Source organism: Nelumbo nucifera, chromosome 4 (genome assembly GCF_055504915.1).
Source record: "Nelumbo nucifera cultivar China Antique chromosome 4, China Antique-T2T, whole genome shotgun sequence".
Lineage (NCBI taxonomy): Eukaryota > Viridiplantae > Streptophyta > Magnoliopsida > Proteales > Nelumbonaceae > Nelumbo > Nelumbo nucifera.
Genome location: NC_142652.1, coordinates 85,477,598 through 85,495,743, shown reverse-complemented (window position 1 = coordinate 85,495,743; position 18,146 = coordinate 85,477,598). Strand labels below are relative to the sequence as shown.

The 18,146-nt window shown below is 39.9% G+C and overlaps 1 protein-coding gene across 23 annotated transcripts in view; it reads left to right on the top strand.

The window, feature by feature from the left end:
* LOC104585839 (uncharacterized) overlaps positions 1–18,146 on the top strand; it is a 145,736-nt gene that overhangs the window by 82,416 nt on the left and 45,174 nt on the right. For all 23 annotated transcript variants that reach the window (XM_088903670.1, XM_088903668.1, XM_088903671.1 and 20 more), the window contains 2 exons: positions 10,220–10,330; positions 11,289–11,414. In XM_088903670.1, coding sequence (XP_088759796.1) covers positions 10,220–10,330; positions 11,289–11,414 — 237 coding nt within the window. The remainder of the gene's footprint in view (positions 1–10,219; positions 10,331–11,288; positions 11,415–18,146) is intronic.

The following is an 18,146-nucleotide window of genomic DNA, read 5'->3' as shown; positions in this document are numbered from 1 at the left end:
GAACAAATGGAAACACACCCAAAAACCCTCAGAGGTATATGAAATATCTCCCCATCTGGAAAAAGCAGACTAAATGGCACCTTAAACCCCAAAGTCCGTGAAGGAAGACGGTTAATCAAATGCATGGTTGTAAGAACTGCATCTCCCCAGAACTGCACAGGAACTGAAGCACACACCATAAGACTCCTTGCCACCTCCACAATGTGTCTGTTTTTTCTCTCAGCAACTCCATTCTGTTGTGGTGTGTATGCACAATTGCTCTAATGAATTACCCCATGTTCTAGGAAATATGTGGTCAGGTCCTTCTCAAAGTACTCTCTGGCATTATGTAATCTAAAAACCATAGTTCTCACTCCAAATTGTGTGAGAACCATCTGGTGGAATTGTTGTACCAAGTTAGGAACCTCATCACGTGATCTCATCAAATATATCTAAGAATATCGTGTATAATCATCCATAAACAAGAGAAAGTATCGGAATCCTCCAATGGAAGGGATATGATATGGCCCCCATACATCAGTGTGAACAATATTAAAAGCAAAAGTACTTTTATTACTTGGTTTAAAAGACTGTCTACAATGCTTTCCTAACTGACAATTCTCACACTCCAAAGTAGATAACTGAACAGACTTAAACAACTTTGGGAAAAGACATTTCAAAGAACTAAAAGAAAGGTCTCCCAAGCGATTGTTCCAGAGCACAATCTGGTTCACTGACTCTAACCCACTACTATTGCTGCTACTAACATGATGGCCCTGATGTCTCGGAATCTCATCCAGAAGATAGACTCCATTCACCTCACGACCACTCCCAATCATCTTCTTTGACTCCAGATCCTGCAAAACACAATTACCAGGAAGAAGGGTCACAGAACAGTTCAAATTTTTTGTCAAAGAACTAACAGACAGTAGGTTGGTATGAAGTCTAGGGACATGTAAAACAGAAGACAGAGTTATATCGTTGGTCACTCTAACTGACCCTTTCCCAGCAATGGGAATATGTGAATCATCTGCTATAGAGACTCTGTCTCTACCAGAACACAACTGATAGGAACTGAAAAGGGTAGGGACATTAGTCATGTGCTCAGATGCTCCTTAGTCTATAATCTAGGGAGGTCCCTCCGTACCTGAAGTGGATGCAAGATTTGCAGTTGCATATGAACTACCTGTATGTGCAAAGGAAGAGGTGTAGCTGGCTCTTGCATTTTGTTGTCCATCTGGAAGGCTAGTGCTAGGTGAATCTTTCTTACTTATAAGCTGTCCAAACCTCTCCAATTTTGTCCTCACTGCTGCTACTGCAATGGATTCCCAATCCGTTTGGGAAAGAGGGACCGAAGAGTCTCTTGTAGTGGCTACATTTGCATTTCCCTTCTTGTTCCTTATCTAGGCAGGCATAAGATTTGGACGAAGTTTCTAGCAAGTGTCCCTAGTATGCTTAGGCTTTTTGCAATAATCACACACCAAGTCCTTCTTATCTTCCCTTCTAGTCTCACTACTCCCCCTATCTCCATTCAGCTTTGGTTTTGTTGTACCAACCATAGCCGACTGGTCAATCCCAAGCTGTCTCAGCATTACATTCCTCCTACTCTCCTCTCCAGAGACAAAGGCATAGGGTTGAGAGAGTGTCACACCCTCTCTAGAAAGAATATGCTGCCTAGCAATGTCGAATTTAGGGTTCAGCCCTACCAAGAACTCAAAAACCCTATTCCTCTCTACCAATTTGTTATAGGTTGCTGCATTATTTACACTTTCCCGTACCACAGTTTCTAATTGATCTATTTCCTGTCATAGGGTTTTCAGCATGGAGAAATACACAGCAAGAGGTTTTTCTCCCTGTTTCATACTTATCACCTGATTCCTTAACTGATAGGCTCTGGCTTCATTTTGTTTCTGAGAGTAGGTTTCAGTCACTCCATCCCATATCTCCTTAGCCGTATTAGCCCATAGGAAATTTTTTGCAATATGAGGTAACTTAGAATTACACAGCCAGGACATTACCATGTAATTCTCTTGCACCCATCGGGAAGAGTCTGTATCAGGTTTCTTCTCCTCCCCAATGAGATACCCTAATTTTCCACGGGCACCAATAGCCATCTTAGCTGATTATGCCCACTCCAAATAATTTGTACCATCAAGTTTTACTGTAGTAATGATCCTAAGACCCAAAAACATCACTACTACTTTCAACACCCAGTCCCACAGTACCGGTAGATTTCTTCTCGGTATTCCAACTCTCCGTCTTACTTCAAACAGTTCAACAATAAGAAAAAAATGGATTGGAAACCTTCTAAGAACAATTTAATATCACACATAGAAACAAACCCTTCCGGAAGAAGAAAACCCTGGTTGGAGAGAAATCTCTCTCCTCCCCATGCCTCTCAATAGGGAGAAGAGTGAATCGATCACTCTAGGAAGCTCAGAAAAATCCAGAAACCAAACCGCACTCTTCAGGAAATCAAAAGAAAGCTAACAATACCTGGCCGCCCAAGATTAGATCAAAAACAAAGAGTCCAACTTTTGTAGGACTCTTCCCCATACTCCTGTTCTTCCCGATTTTGATGCCGAACAATATATCACCTTCCTGATGACTAGATCCAACCAAAAAACCCAAGAACTCGGCAATCTATAGCAGATCAATCAGCCCTTTATTACTTCATGTAGTCGGCTGATCTAGGGCTGCATGAGAATGCTTCTAGAAACCCTAGCCGTGGCTCTGATACCAAGTAGAAAGCTTGCTGAATTAAAAAAAAAAAATGAAATAAAAGGAGTTTCTTGAAGAAAGAAGGAAGAGAGAAGGAGAAGAAGAGAAGAAAAGTTGAAAAGAAAGGAGAGCAATGATCTGGCCGCCCCCTTCATTTATTATTTATATTAAAAATAATAAAGCAGTACAAAGACAAATATGCCCTTATAGGGCGGCAAGACATAAAACAACATATATAAGACACAAAAACATAATAAAATTTGGACTCACATAACTACTGTGGTCCCCACCTCCTATCTAACAACTAACATAAAACATCTACTCATAAAAACATCATAAAACTGATTAATCTTCAATAATATATTTTGGCCCTACCTTAGGTGGTTCATCCTGGTATTCTTTGATGACATCTTGGTTTATAGTGATAGTTGGGAATCTCATTTACAACATCTGAAAGTTATGGAGGTCTTGAGGCAACACCGGCTTTACGCCAAGAAAGACAAATGTCTATTCGGCCAGACGGAGGTGCACTACCTAGGCCATATTGTCTCTCAAGGCTGGGTTAGAGCTGACCCTGACAAGATTGTAGCCGTGGTTAACTGGCCCACTCCAGATTCCATACGAGCTCTTAGGGGGTTCCTGGGCCTAACCGGTTACTATAGACGGTTTATAAAAAACTACGGCCTGTTAGCTGGCCCACTGACCCAACTACTCAAAAAGAATGCTTTTCTCTGGAATGACCAGGCCCAAGCCGCATTCCAGGATCTCAAATAGGCTCTGTCCACCCTACCCACTCTTGCCTTACCAGACTTCTCTCAAGAATTCGTAGTAGAATGTGATGCATCTAAGTCCGGACTGGGAGCAGTCCTTATGCAACAAGGTAGACCCCTTGCCTACTTCAGTAAAGCGTTGTCTACCCAGGCCCAGCTAAAGTCTACGTATGATAAAGAGCTGATGGTGGTTGTCCTCGTGATGTTGAAATGGCGATCCTATCTGTTGGGACATTCCTTTGTCATCCGTACCGATCACCAAAGCCTCAAGCACTTGTTAGAACAACCAGTGCACAGCCCAGCTCAGAAGAAGTGGTTGTATAAATTGTTAGGGTTTGACTACTGGGTGGAGTACAAGCCTGACGTATCGAACAAGGCGACGGACGCTCTGTCCCGCAGCCATGAAGTTTTCATGTTGGGTAAATCCCATCCCAATTTTTCTATCTTGGCCAGGCTCAAGGAAGAAGCCCACCTAGACGAAACCATTCAGAAGATTGTTCAGAACTTACAGCAGATCCAGCTTCAGTCCCAGGGTTCTACTTAGTGGGGCCAGATCTCTTCTTTAAAGGGCACCTAGTGATTGCAGCCCAATCAAAGTTTCTCCCAGAGTTACTTCAGTTATTTCTCGGTTCTGCCTTAGGTGGCCATTCGGGAATACTCCGAACCTACCGCCGGGTTAGCCAGCACTTGTTTTGGTCAGGGATGAAGAAGGCCGTCCAGCAGTTTGTAGCACAATGCCCTACTTGCCAACGTTACAAATCTGACTATCAAACCCCAGCTGGATTGTTGCAGCCTCTCCCGATTTCATCACGGGACTTGCAACTTCCATGGGTAAATCAGTGATCATGGTAGGAGTGGACAGATTAACCAAATACAATCATTTTATTGGGCTGGCGCACCCATATACAGCAGCCCAAGTAGCACACACCTTTGTTAAAGAGGTGACCTGACTGCATGGAACCCCTACGATCCATTGTGACGGATAGGGACCCAGCTTTCATGAGCTGCTTCTGGACTGCATATTTTAAAGCCCAGGGGACTCAGTTGAACCACACCACCAGTTACCACCCACAAGCCGACGGACAGTCTGAAGTTGTTAACATGTGTTTGGGAATTTATATGAGATGCTTCACGGGGGAAAGGCCTAAACAGTGGATGAATTGGCTTCCATGGGCCGAGCTGTGGTACAATACCACCTATAACTCATCACTGGGAATGAGCCCATTTAAGGCGCTGTATGGGAGGGAACCACCTCTTATACTCCCCTATGAAGTTGGGTCGACAGCAGTGGTGGAAGTTGAAGAAAAGCTACAACAGAGAGATGAAGTTTTGAAGTCTTTGAAGGAGCATTTGAACCGGGCCCAACAGCAGATGAAGGCCCAGTATGTCAAGAAGAATAGGCTGGTGACCTACTAGGAAGGAGAGTTCATGTTCCTGAAACTTCAGCCCTACCACCAAGTGTCAGTAGCCCATCAGAAGTGGCCTAAATTTGCACTTCGTTTTTTTTGGGCCCTTCCGGATAGTGGGCCGAGTAGGAGAAGTGGCGTACAGATTGGACCTTCCGCCATCTTCTCGCGTCCATCCAGTCTTCCATGTTTCCCTACTAAAGAAGAGCATAGGATCTCACATGGATGCTAGCCCCACATTGCTTGAGTTCGATGAGGAGGGACGCTTGCAGCCTGAGCCTATGGTGGTTCGAGATCTAAGGTGGGTAAAAAGGGGTAAAGCAGTGCACAGCCTTAGTGGTTTGGAAACACCTGCCCGAGGAGGATGCATCCTGGGAAGACTGTGACAATCTCAAGAAGATGTTTCCTGGCTTCAACCTTGAGGACAAGGTTGTTTTGAAGGAAGGGCGGGTTGTTGGGGCCTCAGTCCATATGAAACCTCAGGCCCATATGATTAACCAGCCCACATTGCCTATAGAGGCCCACAAGGAGCACAGCATGATGAAGGAGGCCAAACGCCCACCCATGCGCTTTATGTACACAAGGAAGACGTGTCAGCCATGAACAGTCTCATGCACATGTCATGATCTCCTTGTAAACTTTATAAATATCTGAGAATAAACGAGTAGGGCAGACCTGGCTTAATCCATTTTCCTTCTTCTCTTAGTAGGAGGTTAGGTCTCCCTCGAAGAGACCTCTGCGGTGGGCAGTATCCCATCAGCCTCTCCAATGAGTTGGCAAACTATAAGCAGTGCACAGGCAGAGAAATAGAAGATAAAAGGAAAGAAAAGCTGTGTAGGGGTGGCTGCTCCAATCAGTGATATAAAAGGCACATCTAGGTGCACAGGCAAGGTGCATCTTAGGGTACGTGCCCCGCGTAGATCCCAGGCGAATATTTATGAAAGGTGCACGCCTTGTGCTCCTAGGTGTGCGCCTAGTGCACGTTGCGCTTCAATCCGGGCATGCGCCTTTTGAAAATCTGTGCATCTTTTCTGTTTTTTTTTTTTTTTTTGGTGTGATTGGCAGCAGCGCTGGGGGCTTTGCCCACCCCATATTTGCTAATGTTTCTCATTTATTCATCCTAATAAAAGATATTTTTAAAAGACTCTTAAAGTTATAAAACCTTTCTTTTTTATTGGGACTAAGAATTTAAGATCCTAATATGGACTTGTTTGGGCTTGCCTTGAGGGGCTTGGTACAAAGGCAGCTTGTAGAATCAAGAATGCATAATGTTTAATATCACATTAGCTATTTGAATGGAATTGGGAAAAAAATAAAGAAATTAAGAGTTTACATGCTTGAATATGTTTTATATGTTATGCTTGATTTATTTATATATGCTTTACATGTTATGTGTATCAGTGTATGTATTTTAAAACACTGGCTCCAATACAACTCCAATCTCCCTACTCTTCTCATTGGGCTATTTTCTATGAGCTTGCAGACCTACATATTCTGCTTCTGTTGATTCTTATCATGAAGAAGATTTTTGCATTGTCAAAAATGTCTTCTGTAGTGCTTAAGTTTAACTTTGTTGGGTGTTTTTGCCATGTTCTGTTTTATTCCTTTCTCTCATCATGCTCTAAACAATTTTTTTCTTTCCTTTTTCCCCCATAAATGTTAAGCCAAGAAAAGAAAATCTTGTGTACATGGACTAGCCTGAATTGTGGTCACGGGTGACCTAATATCCAAAAATTGCAGGATCAAATCCAGTTGCAACCTTCCATTGATAGAATAAATGTATTACACCCTCTTATTGCATGCAAAGTACAGCTTATCAAATGGTAGCCCCTTGATTGCCAAGATACTGGGGACACCAACCCTGTTTAAGCTGCAAGTATAAGAGGGATAGGATTGCCTCAAGTGATTCCCTTTTTGCGGGAGCGGGAGAAGAGAGAGAAGAAGCAGCTGCTCCCTCCAGAGGCCTCCAAAACAGATGGGACTTGAACCGTCCCCTTCAGAAAACTCCAAGGAGCCCTAAAAAATTAGGGCACCACTTCCTAGGTCAAAATTGAAGAGTCCTACAAAAACATGACTCTCACCCTTTCTCCAATTTTTCCTAAATTTGATGGGAAACTCTAGACCAGCTATAGGGCAAAACAGATCCACCAAAAAATCCAAAAACTGGGCTTACTTGAGGTCTTCGATCAGCCTCTCATATCACCATGCAGTCGGCCGATCTAGGGCTGCATGATAGAGCAGCTCAAGAAACATTTGGCCCGCTTTGATACCAAGTAGAAATTGCTGATAACTGATTTAGATGAATGCCTTGTGAAGAAAAGTAGAAGAAGCTGAAAGGTTTCAGCAATAGAGAAGAGGAGAGAAGAAGAAAAGAGAGTGGGATGTCACCAGAGTTGAATGGATCTGACCGCCAACCCCTCTTGATTTATATACTTAAAATAAAAGAATGAAAGATTACAAGAATACCCTTAGTTGGGCGGCTACTTTAAGTAGCTGAACAGTCACAACTTAAAATAAGATAAACTATTGGGCCTAAGGCCCAATAACTTCCTAACTTAACAACTTAAATAAAAAAAAAACTGGGCCCAATAACTTAAACTCGGCCCAAACTCAACAAAAACGATGGGCGAAAAGGCTCCTGGTCCGGATGGATTCAATTTATCTTTCTACAAAAATTGTTGGGGCATAGTCAAAGGTGATGTGATGGCTATGATAAAGGAGTTTTGGCAAGAAAAAATGGTTGAAATAGTGCAAACACAACTTTTATATCTCTCATCCCTACGGTGGATTATACTTGCAAAGTGAAAGACTTCAGGCCGATAAGTTTGATATCAAGTCCATACAAAATTTTAGCAAAGGTTCTCTCAAGAAGGTTGAGATCAGTGCTACATGAGGTAGTGGGGCCTACTCAGATGGCTTTTGTTGATGGGAGGCAAATCTTGGGATGCGGTGATAGTAGCAAGTTAATGTGTTGATGCAAGGCTGAAGGGTGGAAGAGGAGAATTAACTTGTAAAATTGATATTGAAAAGGCCTATGATCATGTTGAATGGAGTTTCCTTGAAAAAATGTTAGAGAGAGTGGGCCTTGGAGAACAGCGGAGTAGTTGGATTGGATTGTTGCATGTGTTTCTTCAGTTTCATTTTCAGTGTTTGTGAAAGGAGTTTCAACACAATTTATCAAAAAAAAAAAGAAAGAGTTTCAACACAATTTTCTTGTCTTCGAGGGGATTAAGGCAAAGTGATCCTCTTTCTCCATTACTTTTTGTGCTAGTAGTAGAAGTGTTGGGAATATTGGTATCCAAAGGAGCTGATTTGAGGATGACTTAAGGCTTTTTAGGAAGAAGGGAAGGAGTTTCCATAACGCATTTTCAGTTTGCAGATGACACACTTATTTTCCTGTTTGCTTCAGTAGACCAAGTTCTGAAATTGAGGGCAGTTTTGAAACGTTTTGAGGTGTTGGTGAGGCAAAAAAAAAGTTTAAACAATAATGTTGTGATTGGAGTGGGTCACATATCTCATTTGAGTTTGGAGTGTGCTGTAGCATTGGGGTGTATGGTGAGGGAATTTCCATTAACATATTTTGGACTTCTGGTAGGTGCAAGGGCCGTGGTTCCACTTGGCAGCCAGAATTGGCCACAGGTTGGAATGGAAAGGGAAGTATTTATCTTTAGGGAGGAGAATAACTTCTATTAAGAGTGTTTTATCTGATTTACTAGTTTATTACTTGTCTCTACTTAAAATTCCTTATCTTTGGCAAAGTCAATTGAGAGGATGCAGAGGGAGTTCCTATGGGGAATAAAAGGAAGTACAATTTAGTGAAGTGGGAATAGGTGTGCAGAGAAAAAAGAAGGGGGTTTGGGAATTAGGAGAGTGAAAGTGTTGAACTTGGAACTTTTGGGGAAGTGGTTGTGGAGATTTGGTACTGAAAGGGAAGCTCTTTGGAGAAGGGTTGTGGCTTATGGTGTGGTGGATTTTGGTTGGGTCTCAAAGGAAGTTGTCTTATGGGGTTTGCATGTGGAAAGGAATTATGAGTTTCCAATGAGCTTTTCTAAACTTTGTATCTTTCAAGGTTGGAGATGGTTCATTCATCTATAAAGTTTTGGGAAGATGATTGGGTTGGGATTGGTATACTTTGTGATCTTTGGCCTAGATTGTATAGTTTAAGCAGGAAGAATGTGTCAATTGCAGAAAATTTTGAGATAATTCAAAGGAGGGTAGTTTGGTGCCCTGAAGTTCAGAAGAGATGAAAGGTGGTGGAAAGAATCTAATAATGGTGTTATCTTTGTTAAGTCATTTTACAAGGCTTTGATAAGAATCAAGTGGAGAAGTTGGAGGTAAAAGGTGTATGGGGAAATCTTATTCCACTGAGGGTTGAAGCTTTTTCTTGGCTGGTGGCATTAGATAGTATCCTTACACTAGATCATATTCAGCACAGAGGCATCCAGTTGGCTGATAGATGCTATTTATGCAAACCTGCTGAGAAGAATGCACTTCTAGTTCTTGTTGAAAATTCTTCTGGAAGTTCTTCTTTGGCTTATTCAAAATGGAACCCTTTGATCCTAGATCCCTGGGAGAGATATTTACTCAATGGCCTATGTTACATGGAAATTCTAAAGCAAAGATTGCATGGAGAATTTGGAAGGAGAGAATAGAAGGACATTTGAAGACATTCTGAGAAAGAGCTCAAGTTGCAATGATTTGTGGAATAAGAATTATGGATTGGGTTCTTATATTACCAGAATTTGAAGGAGCATCAAAAGAAGATCTAGGAGATGGATTTTAGTCTCTTCTTGAATTAGACTAAAGAAGTGTATTATTTGTGTTTTGTAACAAAACTTTTGTTTGGATGCTTTGCTCATCTTTATGTGCTAGAAAAGTTGTGGTGATAGCTCATCACCTATTCTATTCTACTTCCTCTTCTCTATTAAAAATTTTTTCTACCAAAACAAATCTCTATATCTTGGACAGATGTCTCCATGTTCTGTAATAATATAGGCATATGTGGCAGTTACATGTTATGAATATTTATTTATGCACACGGATTTACATTCGCATGTACATAAATACCTGCCTGCATATATTTATGTACAAAAAAAATCTTGAATAGTACAACACCTCGCGAAATAGATATAAGCAAACACTTAAAGCATTTTAGTATTAGATGTGTCCAACATGAAATATGAACTGATAAGAGTACTATAGTATTTTCTCTTGGTAAAATTGTTTGCAGCGCTGATATGTTCCTCTATGAAATGGAATTTTTATTCTGGTACCAAAATATTAAACTTATGTACTTGATGAGGTGCTCTATTGAAAATGCTTTATTTTCTACTTTGTTTTAAGAACGCTGTAGGTTGCTCAATTCAACAGAAGAAGGTGGTTTAGAGCTTGATGGTGGAACTGGGCATAAAAAACCTCCACGAAAGGGGAGGAAAAAGTTACAAACAGCTCAGGGTAGTATTCCCTTCCTTCTCATTCTCTATATTTCTATGATACCTGGATATTTGAGCTGATCAGAGCTTGCTGTTTGGGGATTGAGTTCCTGGGATGCAGCTACCAGGGAGCATATCCAGCAGCACATTTTTAATCTATTGCAATCTGTAGATCTGTGGTGTATTAAGTTGTAATACTTGTGGGGTTTGGGTTCTGTAGGTTGAACCCCCATTCTTGTATCTACTTGTTTCGTCTAATAAAATTACTTTATCTTTTTTCAAAAAAAAAAAGGGATACCTGGATACTTGTATATGTCCAGTGCACCAGTTGTTGGGCAACGATTGATACTCCATACAACACCAGATACTTATGGACACTTTTAGTGTATATTTTATAGAATTATCATTTTACAATATGTAAAATTGTATGCTTTAACAGCTCATATTATAAGCTGTATACGGTAAAAGTTAGTTGAACTTGGAAAGATTTAAGTATTGAGAAATGACACTTCAAACTAGGTGCAAAAACATGAAATAAGCATATTAAATGGGATACTTGTACCTGTTTCTGTGTCTGGGATCTTAGGAAATGGAGAATCATATCACCATTTTCCGTATCAAAGTCTGTGTTAGTGACTCTATCTTGGCATTGTAGCTGTATTTCCTACTTCATTTCTTTCTCTTTCAAAACCATTTTAATGGGCAAGGGGTAATGCATTTATACTTAACTATTTTAAAAAAAAATGTATATAAAGGTGAGCTTTTTTTCTTTCTTTCTTTTGTTTGCTAAAGGGAAGCTTCAGTTGGTGTGGAGGTAAATTAATTATTTTTAATATCTTTCTACAAATAATGTCCTGTTATTATTTAGATTATTTTATCTTTTCTAACAGATAACTTTGTCAGTTTGCCCATTTCCATTACAAATATCTCATGGGATCACCTGTAAAATTACTTATCATTTTTTTTTTGTCGTCTGCTAGATCAAGCTACCGTAATTGGGGAGCAAGAAAGGCCTGAGTCTGTAGATGCAGATGATACTGTTCCATCTGAATCCAATTTAGATGACCAAATTGGAATGGCTTATTCATTCTCTAAAGAGGCAAAAAGTAACTATTTGCTGCTTACCTGTCTTTTTTCCATATATGATCATTTTCAGTATGTACAATTGTATTACTTCACCATGTGAACTTCTCTTATGATATATGTATTAACTAGGTGCTGTTTCTGTCTCTTTTCCCCAAATGATAATGTTCAGTATGTTCAATTGTATTGCTTTACTATGTGAATTTTTTCTTGTGTGATGTGAATTAATGTTATTCATAATGTGGATCTATAGTTGATATCACTGACGATGAGAAGTGTTTTTGCAAGCAAATTTCATGTATTATTTTCTTCTGATTGCAGGTTTAAAAATTGACACATCTCACAATATTTCTTTTCGTCAGTAATGATGATGAAAGAAGTATCTCGCAATATTTCTTTTGGTTACTAATGACCAGGGGTGGCAATTGGGCGGGTTGGGTTTGGTTTGGGTTGAGCTTCAACCCAACCCATCTAACCCGCCAACCCATTACTGACCCAGTTAGATAGAATTAAATGGATTGGGTCCAACCCAAACCCACCTTGACCCAACCCAACCCAACCTAACCCAATCCATTTAGATAAAATAATGAAAATTACACAAAAATAATAGAAATTGCAGGAAATACAATAGAAATTAAACAAAAACACAAAAAATGCACAAAATTAATAGAAATTACATACAAAATATTGAAAAAACAGAAATTGTAACTTTCATTTTATCCTTTCTATACATGTGAAAAAACAGTATTACTGTGAAAATTACAACAGTTCTGGGGTGTATTCCTGAATTGCCCTTCGGAGTTTGGATTCAGATGGGATTTCATATCCATTGTAAACTTCAACAGGTTTCCTTTCTTTTCTATTGCATTGATAGCAAAGCTAACTTTGAGTTCTCCCTCCGGCCTAATAATGGATTTCCCTAACATAATTTATTGGCTGGGATCACAGCTTGTTTGCCCTTAAGGGATGCCATAGTACATTCAAGGTTTGAGCAAAAGAGGGAAGGCTGTTTGGCAAATGATCCCAGGAATTGTGTGGTGGTTGATATGACGGGAAAGGAACTCTAGAATATTTCACAACATCAGTAGCCAGGTGGAGGATGTGTGGCAAAAAGTTGTGGGCAAATTATTTTCCGGGTTTCAGCTCTCAGCTCAACTTAAACAGTGTCGACAAGATATGATTTGCGGCAAATTAAGAAAGATATGATTTGCTGCAAATTTAGAAAGATTTGATTTGATTTGATTACAGATTTGAATAAATTTAGGAAAGATTAGATTTGAATAAAATTAGGAAAGTCATATCCTAGGATTAAGGGAAAGATTTAATCAATCCCTAATTGAGAGAGATCCTAGGAGTTTGTCTCTCCTATCTTTTCTTATTTAAGTTGTATGCTCAACATGTTTTATCAACACATTATCAATACATAAGTATTTCTTCTTCTCCCCCTCTTCGTTTCTTCTTCTCTTCCTCTTTATTTTTCCACGTGGTATCAGAGCTTTAGGGTCCGATCATGAGTTTTAGGGCCGCCATGGTTGGCTCTGGTTTAGCCTCTTTGGATGCTACCAGTGGTGTGACATCTTTGGAGGGAGGTATTCAGTCAGCGGCCATCTCTCTCTCTAAGAATTCTCTTCAAATTACCATTCACAAATTGAATGGAAAGAATTATCTTGAGTGGTCTCAGTCCGTGCGGTTGGTGATCGACGGCAAAGGGAAACTCGGCTATTTGAATGGCAAAGTAAAACCGCCAACCACTGATGATCCAAAGTACAGGCAGTGGCGTTCTGAAAATTTTGTGGTTACCGCCTGGCTGATCAACTCTATGGATCATGTGGTTGGAAAACCATTCATGTTTCTGCCGACTGCTCGTGATGTGTGGGAAGCTGTTAGGGAAACCTACTCAGATCTGGACAATCATTCACAACTGTTCGAACTGAATACCCGAATGTGGAAGATGCAGCAAGGTAAGCGTGAAGTAACTGCTTATTATAATGAGATGATGGTTGTTTGGCAGGAGCTGGATTTATTTGAAGAAGAAGAATGGGAAAGTCCGAGTGACAGTGCTCAGTACAAAAAGAAGATAGAAAGAGGTTGGGTCTTTGCCTTCTTGGCTGGTTTGAATAAAGAACTCGATGAGGTTCGGGGACGTATCTTAGGGCGAAAGTCCTTGCCTACTATAAGAGAAGTTTTTTTAGAAGTGCGTAGAGAAGAAGCACGGCGGCAAGTGATGTTGAAGAATGTTAATGAAACAAAAACTGAGAATGAAGGGTCTGCTTGTGGCCCGAGGTGCAGACGTAGACGGAGATAAACGAGGAGGAAAGCAAAGGCTTTGGTGTGATCATTGTAAAAAGCCATGGCATACTTGGGAAACCTGTTGGAAGCTGCACGGGAAACCAGCAGGTTGGAAGAAAAAATCAGACAGTGACAACAAGTCAGGGGGAGATGTCCGCGTGCTTCAAGTAAGCAATTTGGATCCAGGGCAGCAATCATCCTCAGAATCTCTTCCTTTCACAAAGGAACAAATAGAGCACTTATATAAAATGTTTCAATCAATCGTTAAGAAACTCTAACCCATCCTGCTCTCTAGCCCAGTCAGGTAGTTTTTTCACTGTAGCCATTGCTTGTACCAAATCTAATGGCTCCTGGATATTAGATTCAGGTGCCACTGATCATATGACCGGCACTTCACAATTCTTCTCTTCATATACACCCTGTGCAGGGAATCAAAAGGTTAAAATTGCAGATGGTTCCTTTGTTACTGTTGCTGGGAAAGGAACTGTGTCTATTTCTCCTTCTCTAAACCTTAAAGATGTTCTACATGTTCCTAACCTATCATACAATCTCTTATTTGTCAGCAAACTAACCCTTGATCATAATTGTCGGGTTAATTTTTGGTCTTCTTGTTGTGAATTTCAGGATTTAACCTCGGGGAAGATGATTGGGGGTGCTGAACTGGATGGTGGCCTCTACCTCTGTAATAAAGGATCAACCTTTGGAAGGCAAGATCGACAGACTTGTTTCAGCTCTATCTTTGTTTCTAGTGACAGTGAAGTTTTGTTATGGCATTATCGGTTAGGACATCCTAGCTTTCAATATTTAAAGCATCTATTTCCCAAGTTATTCATGAATAAAAATCATTCGTGTTTTAAGTGTGAATCTTGTGAATCAGCAAAACATCATCGTGCTGTTTTTCCGTCCCAACCATATAAAAAATCAAAACCATTTACCATGATTCACAGTGATGTTTGGGGTCCTAGAGTAACAACTCTTTCTAGAAAGCGTTGGTTCATTACTTTTATTGATGATCATACTAGGGTCACTTGGGTTTTCCTTTTAAAAGAGAAATCAGATGCTGAAACTGTGTTTAAAACTTTCTATAACATGGTTCAAACACAATTTCAGACTCGGATTAAAATTTTTCGAAGTGATAATGGAAAGGAATTTTTTAACAATGTGTTAGGGAATTTTTTTGCTGAGAAAGGAATTGTACACCAAAGTTCGTGTAATAATACACCTCAACAAAATGGGGTGGCTGAAAGGAAAAACAAACATCTCCTTGAAGTTGCTAGAGCCCTGAGTTTTCAAACTAAGGTTCCTAAGTATCTTTAGGGAGAAGCCGTTTTAACAACCACTTATTTGATTAACAAACTGCCTACACAAATTTTGGATTTTAAAACACCCATACAGGTTTTCATTGACTGTTTTCCAAACTCTCGGCTAGTGACAAACATTCCCTTAAAAATTTTTGAAAGTGTGGCCTTTGTTCATAACCATGATCCTAAACGTTCAAAACTTGATCCAAAAGCACATAAATGTATTTTTGTAGGCTATCCCACTAATCAGAGAGGTTACAAATGCTTTGATCCAGTTTTGAAAAGGATGTTTGACTATGGATGTCACATTCTTTGAAGGAACCTCCTACTACAGACACTCCCATCTTCAGGGGGAGAGTAACACTAGTGAAGATGGTCTTTTAGATGGTTCTGATTTAATGTTTGAATTTGTCCATAATGATGTTCCTCACAACCAGTCACCGAAAGAAAGTAAGGCAAAAAATACAAAATCAGTGGAAACAAATGAGTTAAATATTGAAAATGAACAACCTTCGGTGATGCCATCTCAAAATAAAAAAGTTGAAACAACAGAGATGCGTGCGAAACAGTATAAAGGCCTTGTATATTCAAGGGAACATCTAGCACTGAAAAGGAGAGGCACTATTCCGCAGCATCAACAAGAATCTGATCTGAGGATGGATCATGAAATTCATGATAATTCTCCAAAAATACCTGAAAATATTCCTCTAGGTAATTCTAATTCTTCCAGTCAGCTTGATCTTCCTATTGCTCTTAGGAAAGGTGTTAGGTCTTGTACAAAACATCCTCTGTCAAATTTTGTATCTTACAAAAATATTTCACCTTCATATTGTGCCTTTATTTCACAAGTGTCTAGTGTTTCCATTCCTAACAGTATCCAAGAGGCTCTAAATGTTCCTGAGTGGAAAGAAGCTGTTTTTGAAGAGATGAGAGCTTTGGAAAAGAATGCTACTTGGGAGAAAGTGGATCTGTCGGATGGAAAGACAGTTGTTGGTTATAAATGGGTGTTCACTCTGAAGTACAACTCAGATGGATCCTTGGAGAGATATAAGGCTCGCCTAGTAGCTAAAGGCTTTACTCAGACGTATGGAGTGGACTACTCTGAGACCTTTTCTCTAGTGGCGAAACTAAATACAGTTCGAGTACTCTTATCTGTTGCAGCTAACCTTGACTGGCCACTGAATCAGCTGGATGTGAAGAATGCCTTTTTGAACGGAGACTTGGAAGAAGAAGTATATATGGAGCCTCCACCTGGTTTCACTGAGAAGTTTGGAACTAAGGTATGCAAGCTAGAAAAGTCTCTATATGGACTTAAACAGTCTCCCAGAGCCTAGTTTGAAAGATTCACAAGGTTCGTTAAAAGTCAAGGATATAGTCAAGGACAATCTGATCATACTCTTTTCACAGAAAGATCCACCGAAGACAAGGTATCGGTTCTGATTGTCTGTTGATGACATAATCTTGACTGGAGATGATATTGAAGAGATGAGCAGACTAAAGCAGAGCTTAGCCAAGGAATTCGAGATTAAAGATTTAGGCCAGCTAAGGTACTTTCTTGGAATGGAAGTGGCTAGATCAAAGAAGGGCATTGTGGTTTCGCAACGAAAATATATTCTAGACCTCTTGAAAGAAACTGGAATGAGTGGATGCAAACCTTCAAACACTCCGATAGAAGTTAAGGCTAAACTCGGAGAAGTTAAAATGGGGTTCCAGTAGATGCAGGTAGATACCAAAGGCTGGTAGGAAGATTGATTTACTTGTCACATACACGTCCTGACATGCCTTCGCTGTGAGCATGGTGAGTCAATTTATGCACTCCCCGTACGAAGAACATCTTGAAGCTGTGTATCGAATTCTTAAGTATCTAAAAGGCACACCAGGAAAAGGACTCTTCTTCAAGAAAAATGAGAAGAGAGGGGTTGAAGTGCATACAGATGCAGATTGGGCAGGCTCAATCACTGATAGAAGGTCAACTTCGGGGTACTGCACATTTCTTTGGGGCAATTTAGTTACTTGGAGAAGCAAGAAGCAAAGTGTAGTTGCTAGAAGTAGTGCTGAGGCTGAATTCAGATCAATGGCTCAAGGAGTGTGTGAGGTTCTTTGGCTAAAGAAGGTGCTAGCAGATCTTAAGAGACCAGTGAGTTTTCCTATGAAACTGTATTGTGATAACAAGGCAGCTATCAGCATTGCTCATAATCCGGTTCTACATGACAGGACTAAACATGTTGAGATTGACAGACACTTTATAAAGGAGAAACTTGAAGAAGGAATAATTTGCACTCCGTTTGTACCAACCACGCAGCAAGTTGCAGATGTTTTGACTAAGGGCTTGTTGAGACAGCCATTTGAACTTCAAGTTAGCAAGTTGGGCATGATAGATATCTTTGCACCAACTTGAGGGGGAGTGTCGACAAGATATGATTTGCGGAAAATTAAGAAAGATATGAATTGCTGCAAATTTAGAAAGTTTTGATTTGATTTGATTACAGATTTGAATAAATTTAGGAAAGATTAGATTTGAATAAAATTAGGAAAGTCATATCCTAGGATTAAGGGAAAGATTTAATCAATCCCTAATTGAGAGAGATTCTAGGAGTAATTGAGAGAGATCCTAGGAGTTTCTCTCCTATCTTTTCTTATTTAAGTTGTATGCTCAACATGTTTTATCAACACATTATCAATACAGAAGTATTTCTTCTTCTCTCCCTCTTCGTTTCTTCTTCTCTTCCTCTTTATTTTTCCACAAACAGTTTGAATCATAGCTTTTATTTTGATTATGTAAATCTTTTTCTTAATGCTGAAGGGATAGTGGCTTAGTTTCTTGTATGGTTTCCCTGTTACAGCCTCTAGTTGTACAGGGTATTTTGTTCTCATTTTTTCTTAATGAAATTCTTACTTTACCTCTTCTCCAAAAAAAATAATATTTGTGCTAGAAACAAAACAAATTTCTGGAATGATACATGAGTGGGGCATAGTCCTTTGAAGGCTCACTTTACTTTTTCAGAAAAAAAGGGCCACTAAGTATGTATTCAAAATTGATATTTCCTCTGGTAGTGGGTTTGCTTGGGATTTTGGGTTTTGGAGGGATCTCAAGGACTAAAAAACTGAAGTTCTTAATTTGTTGGATTCTTTAGGAAGAGCATTCTAGATACCTCTAGAGTCTAG